The 25,385-nt window shown below is 37.9% G+C and overlaps 1 protein-coding gene across 1 annotated transcript in view; it reads right to left on the reverse strand.

The window, feature by feature from the left end:
* The window catches only part of HCN1 (hyperpolarization activated cyclic nucleotide gated potassium channel 1), a 198,453-nt gene that overhangs the window by 54,855 nt on the left and 118,213 nt on the right, over nt 1-25,385 (reverse strand). The window contains exon 4 of the mRNA XM_429145.8: nt 17,154-17,372. Within this exon, the coding sequence (XP_429145.3) occupies nt 17,154-17,372 (219 nt within the window). The remainder of the gene's footprint in view (nt 1-17,153; nt 17,373-25,385) is intronic.

The following is a 25,385-nucleotide window of genomic DNA, read 5'->3' on the forward strand; positions in this document are numbered from 1 at the left end:
AAAGAAACTTTCAGCAAAGTATATTTTTATGATTAAAAACATGAGCTTGCCAAAAATTGGTGTGAAGACTACATAATGAAAATATACAACTTCCACTAAAATACAGTGTTGCTAATCAGCCACTTGCTAAGCAGCCACTTCGCTGTAACTTTTTATAAAGACTTTGAATTAAATTTGATATACCCAATTATACACTGCCTTTAAGATGGTGTGTACAAACAACCTCAGAAAAAAATGTGTAATTTGATGTGCAATCTGGCACATCTCCCCCTTGCTATCATATGAGATTAGCTCCCTGTCACAGGAAATAATAAATTCATTTGCTAGTTTCATTCAATTATTTCATTTGAGAAATTAGATGATAAATTGTTTACAAACTTTTAAAATGACTTCTTAACCCAGGTAATTGTACCAACTCACTAGAGCTGAGCCACACTGCTGTGTGTCTCAATATTCTATTTCCTGAATGAATAATCTTAATCTATATAAATAAAAATAATGTCTGAAAAAACTGCAGAGGCTAGACTCCCCCAGAATACCCTTGTATAACACGAGATGGTCACAGACAGCAGGCTACGCTTTTTTCCTTTTGAAAGAACTTCATAAGAAGTCCAACTTCATAAGTGGTTTCTATGTTAAAATAATAAAAGACGCTAAGCTATGGAGTAATGGGAAATGAATGAGAAGGATTGTATGGATTATATTTATTAATGGGTACTTAACAGATTTTCAGTTCAATTTTCTCTTCACACGTTTGTTCTGAGGACCTGATATTTTTCTCTCCTCTAACTCCTTAGTGTGCCACCGACTGCCAGCATTATTCCTGACACACAGCGGTGCAGCGGAGGCAAAACTAGTATTCCTGCTTAGAAAAGACTGGGAGCCCTAATTTTGGCTCATACTTTGTTTGTGGCAGTCTGTGGCAGTCTGGCAGTCTGGCAGCCTGGCCAGGGCCTGTCCTTACTGTGGGACGCTGCTACGTGCACTTTTTCCAACTCCCACTGCGAATGAAGCTGTTTGATCCTTGTAGGTCCCTTCCAACTCAGGATATTCTGTGATTCTGTGATTAATGAACCTGTTAGCTGGGTGATACAAGGTCTCCAAAGTTACACTCTCTCTTCAGTCGTCAGTCATTCGCCACCTGTATGTATGACTTAATCCACAGCTAGAGAATCAAGCAATACTATTGTGGTCTGCTGCAACGGATTAGCCAAATTGATGCTTCTGCCCTGGATGTTCAACTACCAGCATGTAGAATACAGCAGAGAACATAATCACTGATCAGATCACAACTATAGGACAGATAGCCTACCTCAGTACCCCGTCATTGCGTGATCCTCATGTTACACAACATTAAGTCTGAACTTTTACCTGCTGCACTTAGTTGAACACTAAAAATTATTTGAGGACTGTAGACAGTTTCCATGTCCTTGGCCAGAGAAATCTTACCTCCTGAACTGAAAAATCTGCCAGGAATCAATAAACATTGCTCTGTCACTTTTGAGGGCCACTTTTATCTGCATATTTCATACTTGTAAAATATCATTTCATCCAAGCCTTGCCTCGGGTTAAGTGACTGATAAAATCTGAAGTGGGGAAAAGCATGAAAGCTTTTGAATGTTGAAACATTCAAGGCCTAGATCTCTGTCCATCTCCTGTTCACCCTGACACACGTGGAAGTAATGACATGCATATCATGAAGACTCCAGTTTCTGTGCAGACATTTGGGCTACAGTGACAGATTATTTCATGAGGCAGGTAAACTTCAGATCTGTGCCAAGGCAGTGGACAGACTGTAGCTAAATTAGTCATATTTGAAGTGAGTCTGAACAGGTAATCCTGTGGTGATTATCTGTGGTAACTACGTATACAAAAAGCAAAAAGAAAAAAGAAAAAGAAAAAAAAAAAAAAGAGTAAGCACAAATGATTCTCAAATGACCTGAAATCTGGTTGTATTGCCAAAAGATCTCAAATGTTAATGCTGCAAATCAAGAATCAGTTTTCACATTTTAATAGTATCACAATAATTAGCTTGCCTGTCTAACACAGGCACTGAAAAGCTGCATTCACTAAGAATTCAGAGATACCTGTATCATCTCTTTTGTCCAGTGCTACTGTAGTTAGCCTGAAGGTATTTTCACATTAAAATCAAAAACCACAACAAAAAACCACCACCCAACAGCATACTTTATAATCACCAGTAGGTCAAAATAAAAATTAGGCTGAGGTGCAATGGATTCATTTTTATAGTTCTTCATCATTGGTGGGAACTGAAGTGATTTTGTTTAGCTTAAAAACTATCATCTGTTTATTATCTATTTTTCTCTAATTATTCCCTAAAGAGCACTGTTGCTTGCAAGAATGCTGTAAGCTGTCATTTTGCTTCCACACAGTAATTAAACATTTCCTTTCAATTCCCACAAAATATTCAATCTCTGATTATTGTTCTTTTCAATTAGTTTAATTGGGAAATTAATTGATAGTAAATATTCTGAATAGGATTTGTTTTCTTAGTCTGTTCCTTATCTTGTTCAAATTTGTGTTTTTCTGTTTTAAAAAGCAGAGGGAAGGATCATGACAACCAAACTCAATTCCACTCTTCACAGAGGCAATGACAGAACTTTGATTTAATGAAACAACTATTAAAGCCCTGAGGAATGAAAAGCAAACCATTTCTTCTCCTTTCTGTTACAGGTGAAACTGTATCAAGTCCAAGGCAGATGACTTTCTTTTTTTAATGAGAAAAATACTGTACAAATGACAGCTTATTTAAAAATATCAGATATGCTGCAATGGTCTTCTCCAAGGCTGCCAGTTCTGAAGAGAAATTTACTACCTATCCAGTCATCTCATACAATTCTCCCTATCTTTTAAATGGTTTGGATATTTTTTAACTTTTCAGTTCTGCTATAAACCATGCCTGGAGCGAAGGGAGAAGGAACTCCTGCTCCAAGGAAAGAAGTGTGGGATTAATCACTGTCCTGCCATTCCTTCACTTCAGTGATGTTCACAAACACCACTTTGTGCCAGACCAGGTATCCGTCCTTGGGATAACTGTCCATAAGCACTGATTGAACACTGCAGCTCTCTTTGATGCTGACTTTGGTGACAGGGTGACAAGGAGCAACCATCTCATTTCTTTTTCTTTTTCTTTTTTTTTTCATGAGCAGAGTTTCCCCTGGCAAGTGCTTCACCTCACCCACATGATCCTGCAATAATGAAGCATGGCATAATGCAATTCAGTATGTGCTACAATGTTTTTAGCTAAATCTGCATGCTTAATTGATTAGCATCTTCCACATAGGAAATCCTTTTATTTCAAGTATAAGTAATTTGAAGTAGTAATTAAGAAAAGGAATTAAAAAAAAAAAAGGACTAATTAGGTTGAAATTATGTTACATTATATCTATTGTTAAATAGATGTAATGAAAAGAAAAGAAAAATGTTTTATTAGCACCGTAATTGTTACATCTGCTTGATGTTGTGCCAACATCTATGAGGGTAGCAGCACCAGCATGAGTAAGATAGAAACACTGACATGATGCAGCTGCTGATCCTGAAAATTCTGGCTTTGTTAAGATTTTTGGCTTGCCAGGCTTTTTGTATTAATTAAGGGAAAATGCCAATTCATAAACAAGAACTTGGTCTTTTAAATGGGTGTATTTCAAAGAAACTTGCATAGCAAGTTTATCATGCACAGGAAGGCCCTAGTGAGAGACAAAGAAGATGATTTAGTGAACAAAGATAGTGCAGTTGCTCAGTTACAGGATGCAGCACCCCTTCCTTCATCTCACAGCAGGGTGTTCAAAATGAGGAAATGGCTTTTCTAGGCTGGGCACCTGTGTGTGTGACAGAGAGTACTCTTTTTCTTTGTAGTGATAGAAATGAGATGTATGCAGTCACATACATTTCACCTTGAATTTCCAATACATTATAATCACATTATAATCACTTAGACAGAAGCTAGGTTGTGGGGAACACTGCCAGAGACTCATGCTACGCAGATTATGCTTTTAGGTAAGAAGACAGAACACAGCCATCAGCTGTAAGTAATCCATCTCTATGTTGTTATTTAATACATAAATGCTTGAGACAATTACAGACAGCTTCAGCACTGATTATTTTTAAGAACCTAAAGAAACACAGAGAATGCCAGAAAACTACTACTCCAAGCAGATGGCCTCAGAAATAATGTTACTCCCTTATGATCTATTCATCTACTGATAAAACATATAACCTTCCTGCATATCTTATTTGAGCGCACAGCTTGTCACCGCATGACGTAAAGAGTCCTTTCATACACAAAAATGAACTGAAGATGAAAATTTGTTCCTTAGGATCATTTTTTGTCAGGATTTGTCAGGCTCCTCCAGCTTAACCTCAGTCACTGTGGCTAACGCACGATGTCACCTGGTACTCATGGGTCTGAGCTTTCTGCACAAACTGCAATAGTTTGTGACTGATTAATGTCAGCCCTAGAGTCGGTAGGACAGTAATTTTCTATGAAAACTGTTATATTTTCTGGAAGAAGCAGTCATTATATGAGGGCTGCTCCAAAAGTAATGCCTCCTATTTTATTATGTTGGCCCACAGTGTCAGAGGTGTTAGTGGTATGGCAGTAGAGGCTGAACCTTCTCACCAGCATTCCGTTACGTGTTGTTGCCATGTGACAGATGGCACCAGAGGGGAAGTCTTACAAAATGGTGTCTGACATGAAAGTGTGTACGAAGCAAAAGTGTGTCACTGAATTCCTCCGTGAGGAACAAATTGCACTCACTGATATTCATTGATGCTTGTTGAACATTGATGGAGATCTTAGAGGTCTTTTCCAATCTTGGTGATATCATGATTCTACCGTGTCCAGGCCGGGGGCCCAAACACAAGGAAAATGTGGAGCTGCTGGAGTGAGACAAGAGGAGGGCTATGAAGATGATCGAAGGACTGGAACAGCTCTCCTGTGAGGAGGGACTGAGGAGGCTGGGCTTGTTTTTTCTGGAGAAGGGAAGGTTCTGGGGAGACCTTACAGTGGCCTTACAGTGCCTAATGGAGGACTAGAGGAAAGATGGGGAGAGATTCTTTATCAGGGAGCAGTTTATAATAGCTCGGGTATTAACTTTAAGCAGAAAAAAAAAGTAGATTTAGATTAGATATTAGGAAGCAATTCTTCTCTATGAGCACGGTGAGGCACAGGCACAGGCTGCCCAGAAAAGTTCTGGATGCCCCACCACTAGCAGTGTTGAAGGCCGTAGGGAGCCTGATGTATCATGAGGTGATGCTGCTCATGACATGGGGGTTGGAACTAGATGACTTGCAAGGTTTCTTCCACCCCAATCCATCAAACCATTCTGTGATTCTATGATTTTAATGCAAATTATAGCTTTCTTCAAGCAAATAAACTAGCAGTATGTGTGTCATTTCTGGTTGTGAAGGACTAATTCAATGCATTAACCAAAGTCACATTTTAAAAAGGCAAAGTTCTTAATAATAGTGGATTGCCTCCCACACGTCTATGGAGATTTAACTCTCAAAAAAATGATGACATTATATTTTTGTTCTGATGATTTTAGCAGAAATACTCAGAGAAAGTGTTTTATTCAGTATAGATGGGATCATGCAAAGGTAAATTCAGAAAGCTGTAACTGCAAAGCAGAAATAATGAAATTTCAAAGAATGCTTCTTTTCTTCCCCCTTTATTCTATAATATTAAGGCAAGAATTGGTGATCTTAGACAAAGGCATAGAACATCTTCAATTGCCTATGACAAAATATGAAAGTTGTGAAAAGCTAGCAAAGAGGTCTGAAAAAATCCATAAGCAGCTCTAAACTAAAAGAACAAAGTGATTCTTTTAAAAAGAAATTTGATTTAGAAAATGCATATCAATTTCATACCACCTAATGTATTTTTAGGAAAACTGCTAAGTATCAGAAATTTTAGCAAAGTTTTCCTTGATTTTACACTAGAATAAAATAGCTTTTTCAATAACTAAAATAGCTTTTCCATAACTAGGAATTTGCATGACCTACAACATGGCAATTTGCACGTACCACTGGCTCTCAGTGGGATAGCCTCCAGAGGCTATTTGTTTCACATATGCAATTGATAATTTCAGTACACTGTTATATTGAGCTACCATCACATTTAGCCTTCCGAGACTGTAGTCTAGACTGTGAAGTTTTGTGCAATGACAATGAAACTGTAGGAAAACCCTCCACAGAGAATAGTAGTGCATCCTTTATAAAGAAATCAGCATGCAGGCTGTGTGAAGAACACAGGTAACAGGTTACTGAGACAAGAAAAGGTTTTTAATTTCTATTCTTCTTAACTGAACAGGAAGAAGAAGCTGGAAGAATGTTGAGTGTTTTAAAGAAAGTACACTAGCAGTCATGAGTATGAAGAAATCTGTAATCACCTGAAAATTAGTATTTTAAGGAATTTAACTAGACTTTTAAGCACATATGTGTACAGTTGTATATATATATTTCAATCAAATTGTGGTTTTTTTTTTAACTTATCTTAATTATTTCACTTGTGCCATAAAGTTCATTTGCTATTTCTTTTCATGGAATACTGAATTAACAAAATACAAGAGTATTCTGTTTTAAGTTTTCCAGTTTTTGCTTTTACAATCTTGTCAAATCAATATGTTTTAAATCTGCATAGACAGTGAACTACTTTTTTGAGAAGAAATATCTAAATATAGGCTCTGTAGTTTTAATTCCTGAGAACTCCAGAAAAAGAATGTTGCTTAGGCTAAAATTCCAGTGTTAGAAAATAGTCTTGCTATAAATAACAAATGTATATAACATTTGTAGTAATCTAAGGATTTTAGGGGCCAAAGCAGCAGTAAAATGGAACCTAACTTTGTGTTTCCTTCTATGTTCCATGTTTGATACTGACATTTTCTTAAATAGATGTCCAGCATAGAAATTCTTTATATCACCCATTATCTTTATAGCATATAATACAAGTTATAAAGTTAAATTCTGTTTTTAGCAAGCTGGTGCCCTTAGCAATTGTGCTAAGTGCAAAACCAAATCATTTCTCTAAGGAACTGCCTTCAGCCATTGTGGATGCAAAGACAGATAATTTTCACAGTCTGTCACAAGATTATTACCTATTCAGCTCATAACTGTATCACAAATTTAAATGTCACATGCAATGGGGCATGCACCTCATATTAATGGATATGCCAAAGAACAAAGCTTTCACAATTCACTTTTTTTTTTTCCTTTATTCCTGCTTTGTCACATTTTTCTATGTAATTACACCACTGCACCCTCCTGCAGGAAACTCTCACTTCTTTGGCATAAGTGGCAAAGCATTCTCCAGAAGAACAAAAGCTTTATTTTCATTCCATGGCAAGACTGGTGGAGGGTTTACATACAACAGGGCACTATCTTCTCTAAATCCCACAAAACAATAAGAGCTTCCAGAGATGGCTTTGAGGAAAAGGGGGAAAAATATTCTCTGCCAGATGCAGAAAGTGGACTGGGGGTACATTGAGATAGTGGTAGACTGAAAAACTATAAAAGATAAGAATAGACAGCTGAAGTTAAACAAAACAAAACAAAACAAACAAACAAACAAAAAACAGAATTATTAACAACAGGGGAAGATACAGAATTTTTGTTCAAAGTCTCAAGCAGGGACAAGGTGATGTTTTCCTGTTTCCCTGAATAATTTCTGGGTACAAAACTGCTTGGCCAGCTTACACTTCTTATCTTCCCCAATGAATAACTCTATGAGGAGAAGCCATGTTCTTAAATATTTTGGAAACAGAAATTTAAAACATGATCTTTCAGTAATAAAGGATTATATTTTCATTTATTTAGTCACATATAGTTGTGGTTTAATCGCTCCACTGCTTTTCAGTCAGTTACTCACTGATTTTTATAGCCTTACTGTAAAATCAATGGCCCAATATAGTCCATTAGAGTTTTTAATCTCTTTTGTCCATTTTTATAGTTCTTTTACTTCCTTTCATATTTCTTTTTCTAGCAAAGCTGTCTGATCAGTAAATGTTGTTCTCTGTCTTATAGATCCACGTGATGGACCAGGGACTATCAACTGCTGTAATATCTCTGTACGTGCAACCCAAAATCTCACCTCCTGCTGAACAAGTCTGCTGGTATCGGCTCACTTTGACCATTGGGTGTATCCATCTCATGTGGCTCTGGGCAGCCTGGTCTAGTGGTTGGCAAACGTGCACACAGCAGGAGGGTTGAAACTAGATGATGGTCTTTTTCAACCCAGGGCCTTCTATGATTCTATGATCCAGATCTCATTTTACTGGCACTGTCTTCTTAGACAAGCTGCTCTTGCTCAAAGTAAGTGGAAGAAGCAAAGGCAGAAACCAAGTCTTTCATGTGTCATTGTGCCCCCCAAAATGGAGGACATGACAAATCATTCCTGAATTTATTCCAAATAAGGTCACGTACTGTCTGATCTTAGGCTTTTCTCAGCAGATGCCCATCCAATTCAATGCCCATCCATAAATCCTCTACTGTAAGCTCCTTAAAATATGCCAAAAGCCTCTCCCATGGTACACTCCCAGTTCTTTCCCCTCTTCATCCCCCTTCTTCCCCCACTCTGCATCTCCTTGGGCTCCTGCTACTTTCAGCTTCTTTTTTCTTTGTAGGCATAACACAAGTAAAAGTCACACATGCCCTCCTATTACTTCTGTTACGCTGATCAAACCTCTCTCCAGTCTGGCTCAAATTGCATTTGCATCGGCTTTTTAGTCTGTCTCTGGTGGGGCTGGTACTCCGTGATGGGAGTGACCTTTTGGTACTGCCCAAAGGAGGGCTGAGAAACTCTTGATGCTCTGCATTAGTCTAGACAGCTAGGCTCTTACCAGCATATGTTCTCTTCAGAGCAGAAGTGAAAAAAGATCTAAGTAAAACAACAATGTTGAAAAAGGATAAGGAGGGGAATGAACTCCATTAAACTCTGATTGATAGCTCTAACCAGAAGTGCAGTAAGAAATGCTCAAAGAACCTGTTGTCTTCATTTTTCTTTTAAAAATAGCTGAATGTTGTCTTTGAAACATTATAATATTATTTACACATTCTCATCAAATCCTGCAGTGAGGAAATATGTTTGGCTAGATCCGCCTATAGTAAAGAAAGCCAATAAAGTAATATTTTTTCTAGGAGACATACAGATGCTGATGTGCAAATATCATTTTCCTAACCCCACACCATACAATGGTAGCTTTTGCATTGTGCATTTTTATGAAGACATCTGCTTTTGTTGTGCTTTTAATAAATACCTAGTGTTTAGCTTGCAGAAACTTGCTGGACATGGTAAGTCCAGTACATCTTAGGAAAATATTGAAATAAAAACACTTTATTTTATATTTATTATTGAGACTGTATTTTAATTTTGTGAAAGTTACTAACCACTTGGAAAAAAAAAAACATGATAATTTAGCACATAATACAATGGAAAAGACTTTATAAGACAGTGTTTTGCTGAAAACAGGTTTCAATCCTACTGCCACCCCATACACCCCATACACTTTATAAATTTGTATTTATTTTCTTAATTATCCACATAATTATGATTTCAAGGAAGATGTTTCAGTTTCTCAGACTTCAGGAAAAAGAGTGTTATTGGAAATGAATTATTATTTAGGAGTCAAGATAAAATCAGTCTTTCTTTCTTTGCTTCCCTCTCTAGCAAGGCAAAGAAGCAAACAAATCTACATAACAAGGACTATTTTCTCAGTCATATTAAACAACATGAAGTGTTATTTCCTTCTGCAAGTGCAGGAAACAAGCACTGAATCATAGAACTATTCGAGTTAGAACGGCTCCTTTTATATAAAGTTCCCTTCTGGCAGAAATTTTGGAAAACAGAAGTTAAGTTTCTTGTAATTTGTTTCCTTTAAAAAATAAAAATAAATAACCTACTCTATGATAAGTGTTGTGAAAAAAAAAAAAGCAGGATGTTTGTAAAGTCTGTCCTTAGAGTTACGTCATGTCTTCACACTAATTTTATACAATCATCATGAACATGGCTTAAATTGTAATGAGCTTGCTCGGCATTTTCAAATGGAAAGCTGTTAGAAACCTAATCCATAATGCAAGACAGCAGAACACTTTATAGGTAAATTACCCACAACATAGCAATAAATCAAAGGAAGTCCCATCTGTCATTTTAGAAGCAGTGGGAGTCTATTACAGCTTGGCACAGGTATGATGCAGCCGGATGGATAGCACTTGGCTTGCATGGGAAGTGCTACAGGGAGGAATCAGTCACCTTTTTAAAGATACAAGGCACAAATAACCAGCTCCATTACCCCAGCAAGACTGACTGCACCAAGAAGCGGAATCATAATAACAATGTACCAGAACAAAGCAGGAGAGCAGTGTGGTGAAGGGAATTCTAACTGATTTATAATCTTCCTCTAAGGCCTTATCCTATTCAGTTACACTTGAAAAGACACAAAGATACTTATTTTGTTATTGCAGTATTGTTAAAGGTGAGTAACTTCTGATCTTTGTTTAGGGAGAGAGAGGGAATAGTTTTATCCTTACTTGGTGTAGTAGTATCTATTGTTCTTTCACATTTGAAAGGCAAGGAACATCAAAGTCAAGTTAAATATCACAACCATACACAGCAAAAAATCAAGGTAATAATCACAAATGAAAATTAATATCATGAACTGATGCAAAGAGAAGACTAGTTAAGGGCCTGTCCTGACACAGCAACCATTGTTATATTCAACAAATAAACGTCTCCCTGCGCAGTCCACATCAGCACTTGAGTTCCAGTGGCTGCATTTACACATTCCTTTAGACACCAGAAAGTTCACGGTGATCTTCATTATGCATCAAGATATTTAAAAGAATGCATGCAAATAAAAGAATTAACACATTTATGAATACAAGCATGTTCTTTAGAATTACACTTGTACCCTCTGAACTGAATGTATCAGACTGTGGGCTTCTTTCCCCAAACGGCACCTGAAGCTTTTTTCCCTTCCAGAATATTTTGTAATTTTGCTATACCAAATGTCTTTTAATAACTAAGCACTTTCGGCAAGGATTAGTAAGACTCACAGAGGAAAGAATATCCTCTGTATCCATTGTCCACCACAGTCATTGGCTCAGGCAATGACTCTCACTTATTTCTAAATATTCAAAGACAAAATGAACTTTCTGCTTCTCAGTGTTAAAATACTGCATTGTAGCAGAGCAAAGTATAAGTCACTGCCAAAAACAACAATAATAACAATTTTTTTTTTTTTTAAAAAGGAGATCTTTATAAAATACGGGCCGAGAAAGAAAAAATACAGCCTGATATTCAGTGACAAGATTTCACTTTGGTTCCAATTTTCTTCACTTGTAAAATTTGATGCTCCCACAGGCTGAAGTAAATCATCCCTCATTCTCCAAAATAAATAGCTCCTCTGGGGTTGTGTGTGTACTATAGCACAACTGCACAGAAAATGTAAGATTTATCTGCAGAATTGCTCACCTGCTCCAGCACTGTGAACGTGATATGACCTAGTGTTAAAATAATGCTTTATAAGTGAAAATTTGCTATTGTTAAGTAAAGAGAGCTACACTATTTTCAGGCTTTGTAAAAACTTCCAACAGCAGGGGCTTCATATTTTGTAAAAACACGAACACCATGAATAGCTACTGAAGTAGCAAATCAGTACTTCATGAGAAACTTTGGTGATCAGATCCAGGAACTACATGCTAAAACTCCCAAACTGCAAGTTCAGCAGGGTGTCTAAAACTCAAGCTGGGGTCTTTGTATTTTGTGCATCTGCATAATACTAGAAGCTAGTACAAGCCTAGTTATATGGTGATGTGGTCCTCTTTGTTGTAGCTCTTCCTCTACTATGTGTTTGCATGTCCTGATACTAGAACTATCATTTTTTTAAGGTCCTGCAGAAATGTGTACGATATGGATACCTACAGACGTCTAAGGTTTTCCAGAAAACTCTCCTAGCTTTACTAATGAGTATGTCAAAGCGTTGTTCCACCTTGGTTTTAACCACAGAGTGCTTAAAACTTAAGAAAATGGGGCAGAGCAATCTTCTCTTCATGAGAAAATGCAGAGGCCCCAGCAGTGAAGTGAATACTGACCAATTCCTGATGTACTCCATGGCAGAGCCAGCTCATTGCCTTTAGCACTGCACGCTACAGTAACTGCACAGAAAGAAGCACAGCTCTCTGCCCTAGCACTTAAGATGTTTTCCTGAGAAAAAGTTCTGTCCCCGCTACCAGCACCACTTGTGGATTTTCTGGCAGCCAGCTATTAAAAGCTCCATGGAAGTGGTGGGAGAATCAATCAGTTACTCCCAGGGAGCCATCGTCATTTGCCTTAAACCTGCAGGCACGGCAAACTTTCCATTCCTCTCAGCAAAGCAATGTTGCTTGAGCTGTGAGGAGTCTCCTTTCTCCATTTCTTTCCATCTGCTGCTCCTTGCCCCAGCATAAGCAGCCTGGAGGACTTCTGCCTGAAGTGCTCGGGTGCAGGTCAGCTCTGAACCTACTTCATTTCCAGGACTGTCCTCTGCCCCAGGCGCTGCCCAGGCAGGGGAATCAGTGCCATCTGCTCTTCTGGCTGCCTCAGACAAGAAAGGTGGCCCCTCTTCCTTACTGTGGAAGTAAGTAGCTCAGATGTCTCACAGCACAGGGCGCTTGAGCATGTGCTGCAGTTTATGGAGGAAGGGGAAAATTGGAAATACAGCTCAGCAACTACTGCTTCAACCTGCCCAAGAGCTTGCTTGTTCTTGCAAATGCATATTGAGTCTCTCTCACCATACACTTCAAGAAGAATTTAGATATCCGAACTGGCTCAGTGAGAGGCAGACTTGAGAGGCTGATGCAAGGCATTGTGCTGCAGCTCTAAAGCTGTCCTCCTGTACTAACTCTGTTATTCATTTGTAAACATTTATTTGGATGCCAGAAGAGAAAATTGAAAATGAGCAATCTATGCTTCAAATCATGATGCTGTCTATGTTTGAACACCCAGCACCAATCATTAAGTTGCTTTTAAATTATCTTGCAATTACTGCATTTTCTCTGTAGAAATGCACTGTTTCTCTTTGGACTAGACTAACTTAACTGAAGATGTGCTAAAATATCATAAATGAATAGAGAAGATAAAAACGTATTAATAAAGGGTTAGAAAGAGATGTCATTTGGGATACCTGAGATCAGTTCAAGCCTAGACATCTTTCATCTCTGTGATAATGATTTAAAATTTCTTCTCAAGACTAAGACAGTAGCAATTGTATGGAGACAGCTGGTTTTTGTTTGTTTGTTTTTGGTTTTTTGTTTGTTTTGTTTTAATTTCCTATGTAATTTGTATAGTTGCATTCCATATATTTTATGCCTCTTTACTACTTCTAACTAGTAAGATCACTTTATCTGTTTGGTTCTGCCTTTTTATTATTTCTGAAACCCTGCGTGTTTGATTCACAAATAGATAAAAATCAGAATATACATAGTGTGAAATGAAAATAGTGTGAAATGAAAATGAAAAATACATAATAAAAAAGGATATGGTGGCTGATAGCTGTCATTTTATCAAGACAATTTCAAAAATTTTATAAATATGAGACATAGTGTATGCTACTATAAATCTTATTTCTGTTCGCTTGTTGAGACTTTGTATGTGGGTAGTTTGTGCCCACAAACAGACTGAAGAAATATTAACCAGTCTTCAATCAAGATTATTCAATGATATCCAGAGCACTAGGTGGACATTTTCCTGTTAAAAACTGCCAGTGTTTACAGGAACAAGTATTTTACTAAAGGTCTTCATCTCCTTGTCAAGTGTCTGCTTAATTGGCCACTTTGTTTTACAATAGTTGGTTAAAAATATTCATGTATTTCTACTTGTTTCATATAAATTTTGCCTTAGGAAAGACAAACATCTTTGAGATATGGTGGTTTCCAAGATTTTAAAAAATGTGAAAGGAGTTTGCTTCTTAAAATATGATTTCTATTTACTACTGCATCCCTCCTAATGTAAGACTGTTTGTCTCTTCATAAGCAGAATGATAAATTAGGTTGAGTCTACCTGGCTCTTACATGTCTTCCTCCTCTTTCAGACTTTGGGTCTTCACTCACGGAAACCAAGTTCTGATTTATGTATTTTAGGTATTTTTTCTTTAATAACAGTTTCATTCTCTTCAGCAGAACACTCTGAAGTGTTACTTTTTTGCAGTAAATCTTAGTATGGGATTTTATTGTCCACCTACTCTAGTCAGCAGCTAATAATCACTGTTAAATTCCACTGAAAGACTATGTCTTTGGCTCATCACAGTAAACACATGGGAGCAATGTCTGCTTTCTTACCACACTTTGATTTCTCTCAGCATGCAGTGCTTGGCAACCAGTCAAATTCTTAGCAGGTGCTGTTTGATGGTGTTTGACATATTTGGCTTTATTAAAACTCTCTCCTATTTTTCTGTGTTTATTTCTTCCATTTTGAATTGTACCTGTTCTAGTTTTGAATGCCCTGAGCTTTGGAAGGATCCAGAGAAGGAAGATCTGCTGGTCTCAGCAAATCCATCATCTCCTTGTAATGTAAGAAGGATCAGAATTCTCATTCCACTATTTGGATCAAATGTCATTTTAGTAGAAAACAGACCAAAAAAAAAGAAAAAAGAAAAAAACCCACCAGGATCTTTTTCTTCATCTCTGGTATCATCTTATGTTGCCTAGCAATTCACATTAATCTCATTATTTTCTGTATATTTTAAAAGAAACAATGGAGCCAAGTAATAGAGACTCCCATGCACACTAAACTTTAAAAAGATTACTTTAGCATTTAAATAAATCCCTCTCTCATGATTTTTCCAATTTTTGAATTCCAAGAGAAAGAAAAAGCAACGCATTAGACTAAAAGAGCTATGTATACATATACATATATATATATATATAAAGTCTGAAACTTGTGGCTGAAGATTTACTTTACCTTTTCCTCAAGTCCCTGATAAGTGAAACATAACCTATATTATTTTAGGAAAAAATGCTGCTAAAATAGATAGCACAAACTGATCTTTGAAATACCCATTTATCTAGCTTACAGAGTAAAGAAAAAGCATACAGTATTCTTTAGCAGCTAGTAGTAATGTTTCCATAATTCTTAGGCTATAAAGTTTATTTCAGAACATACAGTATTAAGCTATGATAAAGCAGTGGATGAGAATGCACACACGTCAGTACAGTTGTTATAGCTGATAATATACATATGATTCCAGGGCCTCAGAAATCAGCAGAAATATTCTTTAATTAAGACATCTTTTAGACTACAATAACTGGCATACAGATGGCTGCCATAAGGACAGAGAAACATTTTTTAAAGCATGCACTTTCTGGCTCATTTTTTTCATTCCTGATTGTCAATGCCATGTTGAACTCTCGCTTCTGATGTCAAGTAACAAAAAAGTAGAAAAAAAATGAAAATGTTGAGAATTTCAGGGAGTGAAAAATGCTATACATTTCTGTGGCAAAGTTTAACAAAGACTGCAGACTAGGTTTTAATTTGTGTTGGTTAAATCACTTACCAGGATGAGCCCCATGGCTTTGAATTGGAATGGATTATGGAGTTTCATGTGGCCACTAAAAACACCGAAATTTTTAGAGGCTTTAATAATCACTCATCCTCTCCTAAGCCATTCATCCTCAGTTACATTTCAAGGCAACGTCGCGTGGGCTTTCTTGCTTGCAAACTTCTGTTATAAATAATTCTGATATTAATGTGTCAGCCACCAGCTAATTTTTCTATTACTGGACTGTTACTACATCTCTTACTTCTGACTATCTCTAATGTATACATTCTGTTGTCTTGTTGCAACTAGAGTTTAACAAAACTGAGTGTAAACTCTTCTTCCATGCACTCACTTACTTTGGCTTGCCTTTCTGTAAAACAAACACTCCTACTTCTTTCTGCTTATATAATGGTTTTGGACTCTTCCTTATTCTTGCCCAGCAAAGTCAGGCCATTCCTTTTCATCTTCAGCACATACCAGGGTCACCCTCTCCTCTCTTTCTCTGCCAGGTTTTTCCCCCTGGCTTGTATTACTTTACACCAGGGTTTCTGCTTAGTTTGCCTTTCCGGATTTTCTTACAGATATATACCAAATAATACTGCTCAAGACATGATTCTTACTTGCTAATTTGAACTCACTGATTTCACTACTTTGCTTAGCTGATCTCTCCTGGCACGACTTCTCCAGTTCCCAACTTACTCTAATATCCTATTTTGGTCTCTTTTAAACATCTCAGTAACTCTGTACATCTTTACTGTCCTTTGCTGAGGTTCATTCTGTGCCTTTCTTCCTTATGCCACCATTCTTAGCCTCATCATCTGGTTTCAAAGCACCACTTACGCTTGCGTTTGCCTTTTCTTGCACAACTGGCAGTGCTAGTTAGTGCGTATTTGTGTTCACTCCTGAAAGTTCCCACCCTGTAGCCACCCATTTACATCTTTTTAATTCTAATCATGCCTACGAAGAATCTAACAAGGAGGTGAACAAACTTTTTCTTCCTGTTACATAAAAAATCTTTATTTTTCTTTCACTAAGATCTATATACTTTGCTATCTTTTGTCTATCATTCCTCTTGTCTTTGGAGATGTCATGGATTATAGTGTAAATTATGACATTACAAAGCAAAGACCTATTTATAGCACTTCTCTGAGGTAGTCCCATTTTTGGAACTGCATCTGAAAGTACTTTTATTGGGACTAATCCTTATCAAAAGACCATTATTTTCCTATGTTAAAATCTATTCTCAAATTGCTGTCCAAAGGAATAACAATGAATTGTACAAACCTGCCTAAGTTACCAACATCAAGGTCATACTTCGAGCTGCTTAGATTGAGTACCTACAGACTGTAGTGTGGGGCTGTAATGTGCTCTTAGGGAGTTTAAAGCAAGTTACACATCCACGATTTCAATCAATATATATGACATGTGTGCTCCCTTCAGACTGCATTTCGTGCAAGAATTTGGTTAACACACAGTGTGTCCCGAATTCCTTCGTGCTCATTAATATTCACTACAGCACGTAGATGCTTCTAGATCATTTCATGAAAACTTATAAGACCTTTTCCACATTTAAAGCATATCATTAAACTACTTCAAAACTTAAGACAGTACATTAAAATGTGTTACCTTTTCTTGATATTGTCGCCGTGAAGAATCCAGAGATTGAATGAGGGCAGTGGCATGACCAACAAACATGGCATAACATGTAGCCCCCACAATCATACTCAACATGGTTATCCAGAGATCAGACATGCTGACAGGGGCACGGGCTCCATAACCAATGCACAGCATATGGCTCATGGCTTTGAAGAGCGCATATGAGTATTGTTTCCCCCAGGAATCATTCTGCAAGAGAAAAGACAGGTGACTGAGCCAGCAAGTAGCTGAAGTTAAAAACACACTTGTACCTGTATATTGGGATAATAGATTACTGGCTCTGAAAATGTGGTCTGGTAATATACCCCCTGTATGTGAGGAGATATCCCTTCTAAATTAATTGTTAGATCAAGTGTGATAAGAAATACACCTGACTACTATAAATACATGACTGTGTTTTTAAACCTAGGAATTATCCTAATTACAAGGAGTCTAAAGGTCAATTTTATTTTACAATTCTATGGCAGAAAGATTAGAAAGAGCTGACCATGCAGACCTATCAAGAACAAGAAGGTGGTACTTTGTTTTAGTATGCAGGAACATACTCTAATTGCCTTATTTCTTTCTTTTCTGAGTTCTCCATTTTAACATTCAACTACTTTTCATCTTGTCAGCTGTTTGATTTCTCAAGGAGAAAAGAAAACTTTATTTGTTGTAATGTCTTCTTGTGATTTAACCTTTCAGGCAACTAGGCACCACACAGCCATTGGCTTACTCCCCTCAAAATGAGATGAAGGAGAAAACTGGAAACAAAAGTCAACTTAGTCAACTTAGTTTGAGATAAAACTATTTACTAAGAAAGAAATGGTAAACAGAAAGAAAAATGGAATGACAACTATATATACAGATCCACAATGCAATTATTCGCCACCTGCAGACCAACACACAGCAACAATACCACTGTTTGCCAACCAATGCTCTGCTAGCAACACAACATCTCACACCTGTTGACCGATGCTCAGGAGTCCCCAGACATCTGCCCCCACAGCTTTATGGCCTTTTGCATGATGTCGTGCTTTTTCCATATTCAGGCCAGGTGTCCTAACTCTGCCTCATTCCCTGCTGCTGCATCATCACAGTGGCAGCATTTTCCTGTCCAGTGGCCCAGCCTGGCCCAGGTAGTGTTCCCATCATTCACCATAAACAAAACATCGGTGTGCCATTAATGCTATTTTAGCTGGAACCATGACAGGTATGTTTATCCTGTTGTTACATAAGACTACACTTCTTTTGACACAGTCTAGGACTCACACTGTCATTTTAAGAGATAGAAGCCATGGTGCAATTAGAAAACTATGACCTAATTGCTATCACAGAAATGTGGGGTGAATCACACAACTGGAATACTATGACTGAGTGCTACAGGCATTTTGGAAGAGATATGTACAGCAAGAGGGTTGAAGATTTTCCTTCTATGTTAAGAACTGCATGAATTGCAAAGAGCTGCCTCTAAAAAGCAGCCATGAAGAGGTTGAGAGCTGGTGGGCTAAAATTAGGGACTATACTAATAAGGGACATCTGGTGGTCAGGATCTGCTACTAGCTGCCAGATCAAGAACAGCCTGTTGAGCATCCTGATGATGCTTCTTGCTTCAGCTACAAGAAGCATCATGATTACTGGCTCTCATCCTGATGGGGGACTTAAATGACTCAGATATCTGCTGGGAAAACAACATGGTGGGCTGCAAGCAATCAGTGACTCTCCTGGAGTCCATTGAGGGTAACTTCCTGGTGCAGGTATTAGACAAAATAACCAGAGGTGAAGTATTACTGGACCTGGTACTCACCAATGCAAATGACCTCATTAAAGAAGTTAAGATTTGAAGCACTCTGGGCTGTAAAGATGATGCTCTGATTGAGTTTGTGATCTCAAGGAATATGAGCCTGGCAAAGAGCAGACAGGACCTTGAACTTTAGAAGACGTGTCTACCAGCTGCTAAAAAATGCTATTGTACAAGAACCCCTGAGAAACTGTCTTTAGTGTCAAAGGAATGGAACTGAGCCAGACATGTAAGGATGCCTTTATGAGAGCTCAAGAGCACTCCAACTCCATATGTGAGAAATCAAGCAGGGGAGGAAGGAAACTGGGATGACTGAAAAAGGACCTGCCAATTAAACTGAGGGATAAGAAAGAAAATGACAGGATGTGGAAGCAGGAATGTGTGGCCTGGGCAGAATACAGGGATGCCGTCTGGACATGCAGAGATGGGATCAGGAAAGCCAAGTTGCAGATGGAAATGAACTTGGCAAAGGATGCAAAAAATAACAAGAAAGGATTCTAAGGTACAGTGGTAAGGTACAGAGAGAGGCCAAGGAGTTTGTCTCTGAGAAATGAGAATGGAGAAAGACACAGAGAAAGCTGAGGTACTCCACAAATTCATTGCATCCATTGCTTCTCACATCTCTCACAACCCCTGATGTCTTGGAGGGGGCTGGGAAAGCAAAATATCTCCCACTGTAAGAAAAGAGCAAATTCAAGACCACTTGATGAGACTGAATGTGTACAGCTATACGGAACCTGATGATATGCATCCCAGTGTCTTGAAGAAAATGGCTGATGTAGCTGGTAAGCCACTCTACATCATATTCAAAAAGTCATGGTTGTCATGTGAAGTCCATGGTAACTGGAAAAAGGGAAATATCACTTCCATTTTTAACAATTGTAGAAAAGAAAATCTGGGAAACTATAGGCCAGTGAGCCTCATGATCTTGCAGATCCTCCTGGAAGATACATTAAGCCACATGCTAGACAAGGAGGTGATCTGAGACAGTCAGCATGGCTTCACCAAATGCAGATCATGCCTGACTTATCTGGTGGCCTTCTATGAAGGAATGGCAGCATCGGTGGACAAAGGAAGAGAAACTGATGTAATATACCTAGATTTGTGCAATATGGGTACAAGCTGGAGAAGAATTCATTGAAAGCAGCCATATGGAGAAAGACTTGAGGGTTCTGGCAGATGAAAAGCTTGACATGAGCCAAAAGTGTGCACCTGAAGCCTGGAAGGTGAATTGTATCATGGGCTACATAAAAAGAGGGGTGGCCAGCAGGGAGAGGAATGTGATTGTCCCCTTCCACTCTGCCCTCATGAGGCCCCATCTGAAGTACTGCATCCAGGTCTGGGGTCCCCAGCACAAGAAAAACATGGGATGAAGGAGTGGATTCAGAGGAGAGCAACGGAGACGATTAGAGGGATGGTGTGCTTCTAAGTGGAAAGGCTGAAGGAGCTGGGCTTCTCCTGGAGAAGAGAAGGCTCAGGAGAGACCTCATTGTGGCCTTCCAGTACTCAAATAGATCTTAAAAATGGGAGGGAGATTGACTTTTTACATGGTTTGATGTTTATACAATTTTAAACTAAAAAAGGAGAGATATAGGTTAGATATTAGAAAGAAAGTTTTTACATAGAAGATGGTGAGGTACTGGAATAGGTTGCTTAGAGAAGCTGTAGGTACCCCATACTTGGAGCTGTTCAAGGTGAGGTTGAATGGGGCACTGGGCAGCTTGATCTAGCAGGTGGCAACTCTGTCCATGGCAGAAGAGTTGGAGCTAGACAGCCTTTAAGATCCCTTCCAATCCAAGCCATTCCATGATTCTTTGATTCTGTGAAATATCTCAAGTGTGGATGTCAAGTGCATGGGGCGAGGCTCTTTTTGGTGGTGCTGAGCAACAGGACAAGGGGCACAAACTAGTACACAGGAAGTTCCATATGAACATGAGAACAAACTTCTTCACTTTGAGAGTGACAGAACACTGGAACAAGCTGACCAAAAAGGCTGCGGAGACTCCTTCTATGGAGATATTCAAGAGCTGCCTGGACACTTTCCTGTGCAACATAATGTAGGAATCTGATTTAGCAGAGGGGCTGGACTAGATGATCTCCAGAGATTCCCTTCAACCTCTAAGATTGTGTGATTTTGTGATTTCATAATGCACTTGGCCTTCTGGGCGGCAAGCGCACACTGCATTATCATGTTCAATTTTTCATCAGTCAACACTACCAAGTCTTTCTCCTTAGGACTGCTCACAGTGTAATACTCACCCAACCACTATTCATGTTTGGCATCACCCCAACCCAGGTGCAATACCTGTCAGTTGGTCTTGTTTTACTTCATGATGTTTGCATGGGTCCCGCTATTCTAATGCATAGCCGTCTCTACCAAGACTTTCTTGGAGATGAGAAAAACATGATGGTTCCCCCAGAGGCTTTGAAAATCTGCAGCTTTATATATGGATAGTCAAAGGGGCCATTCCAAGAGAACAGCATGCACTTCAAAATTCTCCATAAAGCATGAGGAGTCCTGGTTAGATTTTTTTTTTTTTCTTTCCCAAAGAAATGAAATGAGAACAGTTTTATAGCTGTTGATCATCCATTGCCCGGGAAAACAAATTGTGCTCAGAGGCATGTAGAGTACACAGTGTTTACCACAAGGAACTAAAAATAATTTCAGAAGAAAAAAAAAAAAAAGTGAAGAAAGAGGAACTGGGATGACATTAATGAGATTAGCCAGTTTTCTGGTATTTTGTATAACGTAAAAGACCATAAATAATAATTCTGCAAACTTAAAAAAAACTCCAAATCAGTAGTAGCACTTCTATGTAAAATTTATTTGTGAAATACTGACATTTGTGTCTCACTTTAAAAGCTTTGCTCAAATGCTCTTTTTTTTCTCAAAAGCTTACGCTTGCTCTCTTGCCATCTTAAATGCCAAGATTACTGATAGACCTTGCTTGTCATCTATTCAAATGCCTTGCCTATACTCTTATCAGAAACCAACCAAACAAACAAAAAAATAAAACAAAACAAAACAAAAACCCAAAGAACAGGAAATAAGCTAATCACTCTTGGATTACAGATAAAAAAAGTTCATATTTATTTGCTAATATATTAATTTACAAATTAATAGTTCTTCCACATTTTTATTTGTTTTATTTTTTAAGTTAAGGATTTTCATATATGTGGTCTATGTCTGTATTTGTAGGTGAAACTTCAGCGCTGTAAGTGTTGTTAAAGAATAACTTTTCAGTGTCTGTGCTAACAAAAAAGACTTAGAGTAACATTTTTGATATATTTTGGGTTTCACTGCATAATAAAGAAAACTGTTTTCTTTTGTGTCTTTAAAAAGAATCTCAGAAAATGAAAAAACTAAAGATGCTTTCCCTCCAGCATTTCCAGTTTGAGATTCAAACAGGATCTGTGTCAGTGCTGGTATTTCAATCCAAGCTCCCTGGCTCCCATGAAAACAACTCACACCCATTAAGGTACAATGCATTGTGTAGCTGGTATACGTCTTCTTTGGGTGGAAATAATTAATAACCAAACCAAGTTCCTTAGAAGTTACGGTTATCGAGGAAAATAAAGTACTTGCTGGGAAAAAAATAAGCTGTTCTTAAGACTACAAATAACACTACTATAACCACGCTATTGAAGAGGTATTAAGATCAGAATTTCAGTTCTTGCAGGGATCCACTCTGCAACTGACCTTGCTCCTGTAAGTGTACTTTTTAGCTATTACAAACATTAAATTAAAAAATGTTGATTTTAATGTTGTCTACGACTCTTTTCTACCATATATTTGGTCTGATAAATCTTAACTAAAGTTCTTTTATTGAAACTATATTTTTTGAAATTATATTAATGATCAGAGGGCTGGAGCACCTCTCCTATGAAGACAGGCTGATGGAGCTGGGCTGGTTCAGCCTGGTAAGGAGAAGGCTGCTGGGAGACCTATCTGAGGCCTTCCAATATTTAAATGGAGTCTACAGGCATGAAAGAAATCAACTTTTTACAAGGGTAGATAGTGATAGGACAAGGGGGAAAGCTTTTAAACTAAATTAGGTGAGATTTAGATTAGATGTCAGGGGGAAGTTTTTTTACTGAGAGGGTGGTGAGGTGCTGGCACAGGCTGCCTATAGAGATTGTGTATTCCTCATCCCTGAAGGTGTTCAAGGCCAGGTGGGATGGGGCCCTGGGCAATCTGATCTAGTAATTGATCTAGCAGTTGGCAACCCTACCTGTGGCAGTGGGCTTGGAACTTGATGATCCTTAAGTTCTATTCCAGCTCAGGCCATTCTATGATTCTACAATTCTATGAATCTATGTTTTTTTTCCTTTAAGATGATGACAAAAAATACCAGTGTGGAGGGTGCAAGTTTCAGTGCAGTTACGTGTGTTGTGCACTGATTTATCCTAGATATAGAAACCACTTAAAAAGAGAAATTAGTGGTAAATTCTATAAATTATGCAAATATCAATGTTAGTATATATATATGTGTGTACATATATATATAGATAGATAACAACTATTTCAGTATTTTTAAATTTGTGTTGTATAACCTAAGGGTTTGGCAGAAGCAATTCCAACTTTGTTTCAACACAAGAGGTTGGAACTTTTCAACCATCCAATTCAGACTTGCTGTTCTTTTCTGTAAGAAAGTAAGAAGTGACCATTCCTCTGTTGTTAGCCTGCTTGTACTTTTATTAAGAAGCATTTCTGCAATTGCAAGTTGCATTTTTGCAACTGCAATTGCACAAGGCAATTTTTACATAACACATTCACAGATAATATCCCTGAGTTAATGAAGCCCATCCCATGAAATAGACCAGTGTCTACAAATACAGCTTTTCCTTAATACAACTATAAAATATTTCTATTTTTATACATATATGTCAAATGTTTCCTTAAATTGTAATATTCTTGTTTTAATGGATAGATTAAAAAAACCACACCACTATATAAACTGAAAAAACTCTGCAACCAATCAGTAAAAAAGGGCATTTAATTTCTTAGTTGACAATGAGTTGATCAGTGGTTCCAGATTAGCAGTAATCGGTTTAAAATGTTTTAAATGAAATGACATTAAATTGGAAAAACTATTAAAAACTGTAATTGTGAGAAATACCAAAGCTGTTTATCCAAGGATTGATTACATAATCTAGTTTGATGACATTAAGAAATCTTTGGATTTATGAAACCACTGATAACGGATCGTTTGCAATGGTTTTGTGTGAATACACATTAATTCAGTTTTTATCTTGGAGAACACATTCATCACTTGTAACTTCTGATTTTTAAAGGTCTGTTTCCATGCCTCTTCCTGCAGTACAGGGCACTCTTCTTTGTCTCATTATTTCACACAAACCTGCTACGAATATCTTTTTTGCAATATCAACTTCTCAGCTTATAACAAATAAATCACAGAAAGGTTACATGGTGACTTCTAGGGGACAGAAATAAAAGCAAATTATTTTTTCTGAGTATTAAGAAAGAGCTTCTATTTTACTGGAATCTATAGAGGTTTTCAAGAGGAAATTTAGTTGTCATCAGACAAATCAATTCCACTCCATTACTGTAGTCGTTCCCTTAGGCACAGCTTATCTTCCCTCAGCTATACACTTGAACTAAATTATAAACTGATTTAGAAATCAATCTTAACAAGCAGACTATTGCACAGATAATGGTGGTTTCCAAATTTTTGACTCGGTTCTTTTTTCCTATCACATCACAGTCACTGTGTGGATCAGAAATGGTCATCTCAGTTTACAAGGGCATGCTTTATAACTGTGAAGCAAAGATTGACTTAAGAATAAAGTGAAATGGTTTCTACAGTGATCTTTGACTCAGACTCCTACTTCTCCTCCCGGAGCTGTAGCAGGAGTAGGGCAGTAGCCTCTCCCTACAAGAGCTTGCCTTGCAGTCAATTGCACACATCCATGCATAGCCATCATTGTGTTTGTGTTCTCCTCAAAACAAATGAGATATAAACTAGTGAAGACAGATGTGAATATTGATGGGATATAAATGGTCTGAGTCTATGCTAGTAAATTACAACGTATTAGAAAGCATCTTGAAGCTCTGGAACTTTGATCACCATTAGAAGCACCCCTGGAATGGAGCCACATAGCGCTCTCTCAAGTCATATCAGGTCTGCTGAAACCCAAATAAGATTAATACTATAGACACAGTAAGTAGCTCCTGTCCTAGTTCTTTGCCAGTGCTCAGCACCTGGAACCTTCTATTCACTAGTGTGGAAGTAGCAATGCAGCCTATAAAACCTCTGGTTTTAGCATTATCGTGGAAAGTAATTGCTTAGAATGAACGCAAAGCAGGAAGTGGCTTCAAAGGTTAAAGACAGCATGAAGCATCCTTGCTGATGTGGCAGGACGTAGTATCTTACAGCACTGTCTCCAAGAAAAGCCCCTTA

Source organism: Gallus gallus, chromosome Z, assembly GCF_016699485.2.
Source record: "Gallus gallus isolate bGalGal1 chromosome Z, bGalGal1.mat.broiler.GRCg7b, whole genome shotgun sequence".
Taxonomy (NCBI): domain Eukaryota; kingdom Metazoa; phylum Chordata; class Aves; order Galliformes; family Phasianidae; genus Gallus; species Gallus gallus.